Source organism: Macrotis lagotis, chromosome 3, assembly GCF_037893015.1.
Source record: "Macrotis lagotis isolate mMagLag1 chromosome 3, bilby.v1.9.chrom.fasta, whole genome shotgun sequence".
Lineage (NCBI taxonomy): Eukaryota > Metazoa > Chordata > Mammalia > Peramelemorphia > Peramelidae > Macrotis > Macrotis lagotis.
Window position 1 is genome coordinate 260884078 of NC_133660.1, and position 10155 is coordinate 260894232.

The window sequence follows — 10155 nt, forward strand, 5'->3', positions numbered from 1 at the left end:
TGTGAGAAGAGAAGGAAGAGGACTTAATATTGGAAAGAAATAGGAACCAAATCAGGGAGGATTTTAAGATTTGAGAAGTTTTTATTTTTCTAATTTTCCCAAAGAATTGAGTGAGAGAATGAAAGGATAAGATCTCTTTTTTTGGAATATCTCATTGTTTGCTGTGGATGATAGCAGAGAGATTGGAAACTGAGAGACCAAGTTGGAATTGACAATTCTTGCCAGCAGGACCTGCCAAGATGATATGTCTCCAGTCTTAGTGAAGTTTTAAGCTAGACTAAGACTTTATGTTTATATTTTACAAAATGTTCCAACATTTTGTATGAATGTTCATTAAATGAATGATGATGATTTTGACTCTCCTAGAGTTGCACAATTTGTAGGAACCCCTTTCCCAGTATATAAAAGCCAGAACAAAATTCAAAAGTTCAAAGGAACCCACATAGAGAATAGACCCGCAGTATTGACCTGTTTCCCAAGGGGACCACAAACCAACCCCTCTGCCGGGCTCCCACAAAACTAAGCTTCCTAGAGAGCCAGGCGCCAGCTGGAGTTGGGACTCCCAGACTCTGATTGGCTGAGTGCAATTTGTGGTTACCCCCACTGGGGTGTGGGGGGGCTGGAAAGGACAGCAGAGGGCTAGATAAATAACACAGCTGCACTTTGCTCTATGGAATAGGTAAGAGTGTGATGGAGAAAGGCATTGTGTTTGCTTCTGAGATACTGTAATATCGGCCGAATCACAGACTGACACCAACCTTTACCGGGCAGCTCCTCTTGGAAGGTAACATTCTTTTCTCAAACTGTGAATGTAATGTGCCTCTTGACTCCACTTTTATTATAATTTGATTTTTCTCAATAGAAGTAGTTGACTTCTAACTTGGTGGTGCTGGTGAGGGACTGAGGATTGATCTAAAGAAGGGAATGAGAAATAAAATGTTTTAGTTTATGGAGATGAACTCTATTGATGATTGCAATCTAGTACAGCGCAAGTATATAGAGGTTGCTTAACAAATGTATATTGATTAAATAAATTAATTGGGCAAGTTTAAGACTTTGTTGGAAATTACTGCTTAATCTCAACTATAGGGAATAACCCACTACTGTGGAATTTCAGAAGAAAATGATATTGGTCCTCATGTCTTTTTTGACCCAGAATTGAACAATATCTGACACATAAAATGCTTTAAAGTATGTGAAGGTATTGTCTTATACATCATCTAATTTATGCCATCCAACTTGCCTTTAAGGTATATTTCATAAACATTATGGACCCCTTTTAATAGAGAGACCTGAGCTTCAGAGAGGCTGATTGACTTTTCATGATGAGACAATTAAAATGTCAGAGATGGGATTTCAATCAGGCTTTTCTGATTCCACGGTCAGAATTCTAACCACCATCCATACTGCCTTTTCATCAAACTTTTATAAAAGATTCTATTCTAAAGGGATGATCTCTGAGGCAATATCCCTTGCCAAGTACCTTAAGGGAGGATAACTCTGTCTTCTGACTTGAATGACCGTTATGAAATGAATATTAGATTTTGAACTGAAAAGCCTATAATTGTACCACTATGTGACTTTTTCAAGTTATCCAAGCTCCCTGAAACCCATTTTATTCTTCTGTAAAATGGAAAGCCTAGGATCTTTGATTTAGCACTGGAAAGAACTTGATAGGTTCAACTCCCTCATTCTACAGATAAAAAAATCTAGGACTCAGAGAGATGAAGTTATAAACTTGGAAGCAGTAGGGAAGTTGGAATAAAGATAGTTCTATAAGTAATAGGGAGCCATGGGAGTTTATTGAACAGAGCCTGGGTATGATCAGACCTGTGCTTTAGGGATAGTCTTATATTTATTTGGTGCTATGCTGTGGCTAGTGTTAACTAAAATGATAAAAAGTGAAGAACCAGCTTTTGGTGATTTTTAGAATGATCATGGATACAGTTCTGTATATACCAATTTCCAGTGGAATGTCTCAGGGATCTATGCTTGACTCTTTGGTTTTTCACATTTTTGTCAAAAATTTGGAGAAAATACCTGCTGATTACATTTGCAGGTGACACAAAGCTGGGAAGGATGGCTAGCACAGTGAATGGTCAGAAGATTCAGCTAAATCTCATATAATAAAATTTGATAAGGATAAAGATTTGAAGGAATCAATTTCACATTCTAAGAAGGGAAGATATGGTTAGAACATAATTTATCTGGGATAAAAAAAAATCAGGGATGCTTTAGTGGGCTTCACACTCAATAAATTGAAATTGGAATATGATGGCCAAGAAAGACAACACAGTTTTAGTATACCAGGAATAAGAAACAGAGAGTTCTCTATACCCAGACTGATTAGACCTCATCTAAAGTCCTATGTTCTGTTCTGGATACCACATTTTGGGAGGAATGCTGATAAGTTGGAATTTTCAGTGGATGTATCCAGGATGGTGAAAAGTTCATGCCATGAGGATCAGTTTAAAGAAATGGAGTGTTTAGCCTTGAGAAGAGCCAGCCTTGAGTAAAATAATAAATGTTTGAAATTCACACACTTCAAAGCCTATCATTTGAAAGAGGGATCAGATATATTTTGTCTTCTTTCAGCATATGGAAGTAGACTCAATGGGTACAAGTTGTCAAGAGGCAAATTTTGGCTAACAACTGTAGTAGCCTTAAGTAGACTAGGCTCCCTCCAGAGTCAGTGGGTTCCCCTTCTCATAATAGGTCTTCAAAGAAATGATCCTTTTGGGAATATTTTGTTGGGTTTGATTTTGGTTCCTTCTAATTATGAAATTTGGTGAAATTGTAACTACTATGGATTGTAGCATGCAAGAGTGACTTGGAGTCAGAAGACATAGATTTGAATCAATATAGGACATAGATTTAGAACTGAAAAATAAGTTTAGACATTAACTACTACATTTTACAAATGAGGAAACTGAGGCCCAGAGTGGTTAAATAATTGACTCAGGGTCACATTGGTAATAAGTGGCAGAGCTGGTTTTTGAACCTGTATCCTTTCCCTCCAAATCCATGACTCTTCCCCATATTTTGTGTGGATTCACATCAAATCTTACATGGTAACAAAATATTATTAATCAAAAAATATTAACAGACTTAGGTAGAAGTATGCTAGCATGCTTTAGGTAAGGGTTGCAGAAAAAGTATAGGAAATGAAATTAGATGAGGTTAGGGTCTGGTCCTATTTGATCTTGGTGAATATGATCCCCTCTCCTAAGTCACTTAACTCTGATGCCTCACATCCAGGGCCTTCTCCAGTTGTCTTGATTCACATATCTTGCCACTGGACCCAGATGACTCTGGAGGAGAAAATGAGGTTGGTGACTTAGCACAGTCCCCCCCTCACTCAAATCCAATTTACGTGCTTGTCATGACATCACCTCCCTGATGTTGTGGTCTTTGAAAGTGAAGGACAAACATTATTATTATTTGCTTTACCTATAAAAATGGGGAGAAGATAAGATGGTTTAAAAGTCTTGGTGTAGTTTAAAGTTTTTCCAAGTTCCAAGTTTAAAATTTCATTAAGATTTTAGGAATATCATGTATATTTGTCCTATCATAATATTAGATTATTGTGAAGATCAAGTTTGACCATGTATGTAAAGTGGCCTTTAACCACAGAATGCTGTATCAGCATGAATTTTGATGATTATGACATTTTGTATAGCTTTTCGGACCTTCAGTTGGAAAGACCTGTGCTTTGTTCTGCCCCTGATATTTATTAACTGTGTGACCCTGGAAAAGTCACTTAATCTTATCTGCCTGGTAGAGAGTACAGATTTCATCATCTGGAAAATGAAGCTAAAATACTATAATTCATAGTTAAAAAGCTTGTTTTGAAATCATGTGTATAAAACACTTTATTAATTTTAAAATATGCTATAGATGTCACTTATTGTGATTACTACCTGATAGAGGCTAGAAGGGGTACAAGCCAAAGAGATAGAAAATGAATATCTCAGGAATCAGTAAATGGGGTGCATAAGAGATTCCAGAAAGAGCTGTCACCTGAAGCTATGGGACAGAGTTGAGAAACATGAATGAAGACAGACACTGAGGAATATGTCAGTCTGGTTGAGAGGTGTTTAAAGGATTTTGAAATGGTTCAGGGCTCTTTGGAAAGGATATTGTTCTGTGTAAAAAATATTCAAAGCGGGGATTCCTTTAAAACATTGCTAAGAGAATTGCTTTTAATTAAAAAAAATAAACTTCCATCTTAGAAGCCTCATCCATGGAAGACCCATCAAATTTCAGTAGTTTAGAGGAAAAGCTTAAAAGAAAACTGTTGGCAGATCTTGGGAACAGCCCTTTGTTCTCACTATGAGGTATGTTAGCTTGAGGCAATGTATGTCTCTATGATGGTAAAAATCTCTGGTCAACTTAGTTGGTTAATTCAGTGAAAAACTGGCTGCACCATGGAACCAATTGGCCACAATGGTTGATTTTGTAGCTCAGAATGGACATAGCCAAACTTTTAGGCTAATGACTTTCTGTACAATTTAATTAAGTAATTATTTAATGATCAATCTACTATGTCACAATGAACATACTCTGAATCTTATATGACTGACAATTGAATTTAATTCAACAAAAGTTTATGAAGCCCCTACTCTATTAATTGCTGAGGGAGATAACAGAGATCAATAAGACATTATCTTTGTTCTCATGAGACTTATAATCTAGTGGAAGAATTGGACATATGTACAAACAGATATATTATCAAAAGGACATGTTTGGAGAGAGACTGAAAAAGTATTTCCTAAGAAAGGAAATCTCAACTAGTTATACAACTGGAGAGAGTACTGAATTTGGAATCAGGAAGAGCTGAGTCCAAATCCTGCCTCAGATACTAACTTGAAACTGGGCAAGTCACAATCTCTGTCTCTGCTTGCTCATCTGAAAAATGGGATAATAATAATATCAGATGCCTCTCAGGATTGTTGTGAAGGTCAATGTGTAAAGCTCTTTGTAGATGCTAAATGTTGGGAATCATTTTTGATGGGAGTTTTGGGAAAGGAACTTAAGGGACATAGAGTTTTATAAGAGTTATAAACGGTGGGAACTGGGAATAATACCTATGAAATAAAGAAAGACATTGAGGCAGAGAAGTATAGGATATAAATGGGGAAATGCTGAGTAGCTCAACTTGGCTAAAGGGTAGTAAGTGTTTTAGGAGTAGTCTATAATGCTTAATTAATTAATTATTCTACTTTTCCACTTATATATTAAGAGAATTTGTTAAGTGAGGAAGGGAACAAGTAATTTTAGAGAGCATTATGAATGGGGGTCCTAGAGCATGATGTTAACTTCTATCCCAATTAGTAGAATTCTTTGGTAGGTGTTTGCTGGGCTATTGATGGTGTGTCACAGGCCACTTGCTGAAGGATCCTAATCACAGAACAATAACCACTCCTACTTTATCCCACTTTAAAAAAAAGAAAGAAAAAAGCCTGTAGTATCCAATTATTTGCCAAATAGACGACAATTGAGTGAAGCCTTGCTAACTCTTCAATAGCTCATCTTTGTGGAGTATCCAAGACTCTTGGAACTTTTCATCTGGAAAATTCTTCATAGGGTACCACAGAACACAGAGAATATGGCACAGTGCCCCACAAGTTTGAAGAATCCAGGGATTTTTATAGCCAGTGTAGATACAGCCTTATAATTTACAGCAACATTCTCTAATTAAAATTGCAAGCATAATTACAATTCATAATACTTATTAGCTTGCATTCATAAAGCTCAAGTTGGCTTCATCCTTTCACTTGGTGAATAATTATTTTCTTTGGGTCTGTAGTTTTATCTCTTCTTTATGGCCAGTTTGGAAGGAATAAACAATGAAGCCCTTGAAAGTCTGTTTTCAAAAGCTGGAAATGCAATGTCTGGCTGATGCAGTAAGGGGGAAATCAATGTACAGAATAATAATAACAGCAGGGATTGATATAATGGGCTAAAGTTTGTAAAGAGTTTCACATACATTATCATTTCAATCCACAAGCTTTTATTAAGCACCTACTATATGTGGATTATGTCTATGTCTAACTCTAACCTCACAGAAAACTCCTAAAAGTAGATATAACATTATCCTTTCTTTTTTTTTGTTTATTTTTTCCTTTTTTTTTCTTTCCCCCTTCCTTTCTTTCTTCCTTCTTTCCTTTTCTTTCTTTTCCTCTTCCTTCCAGCTTTTATTCCTTCCTTCCTTCCTTCCTTCCTTCCTTCCTTCCTTCCTTCCTTCCTTCCTTCCTTCCTTCCTATTTTCTTCTTTCTTTTTTCTTTTCACAGATTGGGAGAGGGGGTGACTTACCCAGGAACTTACAGATAGCAAGTGTCAGAGACAGAATTTGAACCCAGGGGCTTCTAGTCTGATACTTCTGGTCTATGACCCCAGAAGTTATCCTTTTGTGTAACTGCCTCTATTTTATTTTAGTGATAATGTAGTATCAGCTTCTACCTCTGACTTGAATAAATAAAATGTCTGGCATTAATTCTCTGTTTCTCAAATTTCCACCTGATCTGACCTTTTCCATTTATTCCCAGGGGCCCTCATCCTTGCCATCATGGAAATACCATTGGCACCAAGTGGAGGACTTAACTCTGCACCAGATGAAATCCAGCACCCACACATGAAATTTTCTGAATGGAAATTCAAACTTTTCAAAGTACGATCCTTTATGAAACCCTCTCCTGAAGAAGCTCAGGGACCAAATAAGAAGGCAGTGGAAGGACAAGCTTCTCTGGAGGAAACACCAGTGGTTATAGGCAGTGCTAACATTCCAGCACCAGAAAAGCCAGTTCTGGTCCAGCCAACCTTCACAGCCCATGCCAAGTCTTTGGAGAAGCCTTCTGATGTCAGGAAGACCCGGGAGAAGGCAATTCACCAGGCCAGTCTCCGGCAGCTTTGCCGTATCTGTGCTGTTTCTTTTAGAGCTGATGGACAGAATAGGAGATACCCTGTCCATGGTCCGGTGGACAGTAAAACTCAGGATCTCCTCCGAAAGAAGGAAAAGAAAGTCACCTCCTGGCCAGAACTGATTGCAAAGGTTTTTAAAATTGATGTGAAAGGGGATATTGACTCCATCCATCCCACCCAGTTTTGCCACAACTGTTGGAATGTTATGTATGGAAGGTTCAGCAATGCTCCATGTGAGGTATACTTCCCAAGAAAGGTTGCCATAGAATGGCACCCACACACCCCATCTTGTGACATCTGCCAGGCAGCCCGCCGGGGACTCAAAAGAAAAGGTCATCAATCCAACCCATCACTCAGCAAAAAACTCAAGGCTGTGACCAACCGGGATAGGAAAGTCACCCATCTCCCCAGGAGTCAAGTTCAGCCTCGAAACAACAACAAAGATCTGATGAATAAGATTACCAATTGCAGTAAGATGCACCTGAGTACTAAACTGCTTGCTGTGGACCACCCTGTGGACTTTGTGAAGGCCATATCTTGCCAGATCTGTGACCACATTTTGACTGACCCAGTGGAAACCACCTGTAAACATTTATTCTGCAGAACCTGCATTTTGAGGTGCCTCAAGGTCATGGGTAGTTATTGCCCTTCTTGCCAATATCCATGCTTCCCTACAGATGTGGAAAGCCCAGTGAGGTCTTTTGTGAACATCCTTAATTCCCTGGTGGTGAAATGCCCTGTAAAAGACTGTGACAAAGAGATCATCCTTGAAAAGTACAATCAGCACATCTCTAGTCACAAGGAACCAAAAGAATCACATGTATACATCAATAAAGGAGGCCGACCCCGGCAGCATCTCCTGTCCCTGACCAGGAGGGCTCAGAAACACCGTCTAAGAGAACTGAAGCTGCAGGTCAAAGCTTTTGCAGACAAAGAAGAAGGAGGTGATTTGAAGGCAGTATGTTTGACTTTGTTTCTTCTGGTCCTGAGAGCAAGGAATGAGCATCGGCAAGCAGATGAGCTTGAGGCCATCATGCAGGGGAGAGGGTCAGGTCTCCAGGCAGCTGTGTGTTTGGCTATTCGGGTCAACACTTTTCTGAGTTGTAGCCAGTACCACAAGATGTACCGGACTGTCAAAGCCATCACCGGGAGGCAGATCTTCCAGCCCTTGCATGCCCTTCGCAATGCAGAGAAGACTCTCCTGCCTGGATACTACCCATTTGAGTGGAAGCCCCCTCTGATGAATGTCTCTGCTCGCACAGACATAGGCATCATTGATGGACTTTCTGGGTGGTCTGCGTCTGTGGATGACTATCCAGTTGACACTATTGCAAAGAGGTTTCGTTATGATGCGGCACTGGTGTCAGCCTTGATGGACATGGAAGAAGATATCCTAGAAGGCATGAAATCCCAAGATTTGGGTGACTACCTGAGTGGCCCTTTCACTGTGGTGGTGAAGGAATCCTGTGATGGGATGGGAGATGTGAGTGAGAAGCATGGGAGTGGGCCAGCTGTTCCCGAGAAGGCTGTTCGCTTTTCGTTCACTATTATGAATATCAGTATAGCTCAGGGTGAGGAGACTGTAAGAATATTTGAAGAAGCCAAGCCCAATTCAGAACTATGCTGTAAGCCCTTGTGTCTCATGCTGGCAGATGAATCTGATCACGAGACTCTCACAGCCATCTTGAGTCCCCTCATTGCAGAGAGAGAGGTGATGAAGAGCAGTGAATTACTTCTGGAGATGGGAGGCATCCAAAGAATATTTAAGTTCATCTTTAGAGGAACTGGCTATGATGAAAAACTTGTTCGGGAAGTTGAAGGTCTTGAGGCTTCTGGCTCTGTCTACATTTGCACCCTCTGTGATGCCACCCGGCTGGAAGCTTCCCAAAATCTTGTCCTTCACTCCATAACTAGAAGTCATTCTGAGAATCTAGAACGTTATGAAGTTTGGAGATCCAACCCCTACCAGGAGTCAGCAGAAGAACTGAGAGATAGAGTGAAGGGAGTCTCAGCCAAGCCTTTCATTGAGACAGTTCCTTCCATTGATGCTCTCCATTGTGATATAGGCAATGCAGCAGAGTTTTATAAACTCTTCCAGCTGGAGATTGGGGAAGTTTATAAGAATCCCAATGCATCCAAAGAAGAAAGGAAACGATGGCAGGCTACCCTGGACAAGCACCTCAGGAAACAAATGAACTTGAAGCCCATCATGAGGATGAATGGCAACTTTGCCAGGAAGCTCATGACCAAGGAGACTGTGGAAGCAGTATGTGAGTTAATTCACTGTGAGGAAAGGCAAGAAGCCTTGAGAGAACTAATGGATCTTTACCTGAAGATGAAACCTGTATGGCGCTCAACATGCCCAGCCAAAGAGTGCCCAGAATCACTTTGCCAGTATAGTTTCAATTCACAGCGATTTGCAGAACTCTTGTCTACCAAGTTCCAGTACAGATATGAGGGCAAAATCACCAATTACTTTCACAAGACATTGGCCCATGTTCCTGAGATCATTGAGAGAGATGGCTCCATTGGAGCCTGGGCCAGTGAAGGGAATGAATCTGGTAATAAACTCTTCCGACGTTTCCGGAAAATGAATGCTAGACAGTCCAAGTGTTATGAAATGGAGGATGTCTTGAAACACCATTGGTTGTATACCTCCAAATACCTCCAAAAGTTTATGAATGCCCATAATGCTGTGAAAAATCCTGGGCTCATTGTCAACTCACAAGCAAGTTTTGAAGACTCCCTAGGACTAGAAGACTCATTAGAAATTCTTGATTCAATGGAATTCTAAATTGAATAACTTCCTAAAAGTAGATTTTACAAGCTAGTCTTCCTGTGGGTGGCCATGGGTCTTCTCCCTCATGTGGTAGCCTTCACTTCTGTGTATTCTAGGCTTTAATGAACCACCCCCAAGATGGGTTTAGTTGTCATGAGGGTGGCAGATGGTGTAGCACAGTCTAATAGATGGTTTAGTATGGGTGGATTGATCTGTTTTAAAGGATTAAAGAGGAGACAATGGTTGTCAGTCTTTTGAAGGTTCAGTAACTCAGGTCCTGAGTAGTTACAGGGGATGAGAGATTGACATGTTTGTTCAAGTGACATGGATTTCAAAGCTATAGATGCAAAAGAAGAATCCATAACACCAGTCAGGGATTTCTCATAAACTGGTTACATTTTATTTGTAATCATTTATGATAATATCATTGTTCTGACATTTTCATTATTATTAC

The 10155-nt window shown here is 39.7% G+C and overlaps 1 protein-coding gene across 1 annotated transcript; it reads left to right on the forward strand.

The window, feature by feature from the left end:
- Positions 1-700: 700 nt before the first annotated feature.
- Positions 701-10155, forward strand: RAG1 (recombination activating 1). Its single transcript, XM_074227578.1, has 2 exons — positions 701-784; positions 6550-10155. Exon 2 carries the CDS (start codon positions 6570-6572, stop codon positions 9714-9716), a length of 3147 nt encoding a protein of 1048 aa, XP_074083679.1. The 5' UTR covers positions 701-784; positions 6550-6569; the 3' UTR covers positions 9717-10155.

What these genes read in the sequence shown, in the direction of transcription:
- RAG1 (XM_074227578.1), top strand. Translation starts at nt 6,570, where the DNA reads ATGGAAATACCATTGGCACCAAGTGGAGGACTTAACTCTGCACCAGAT.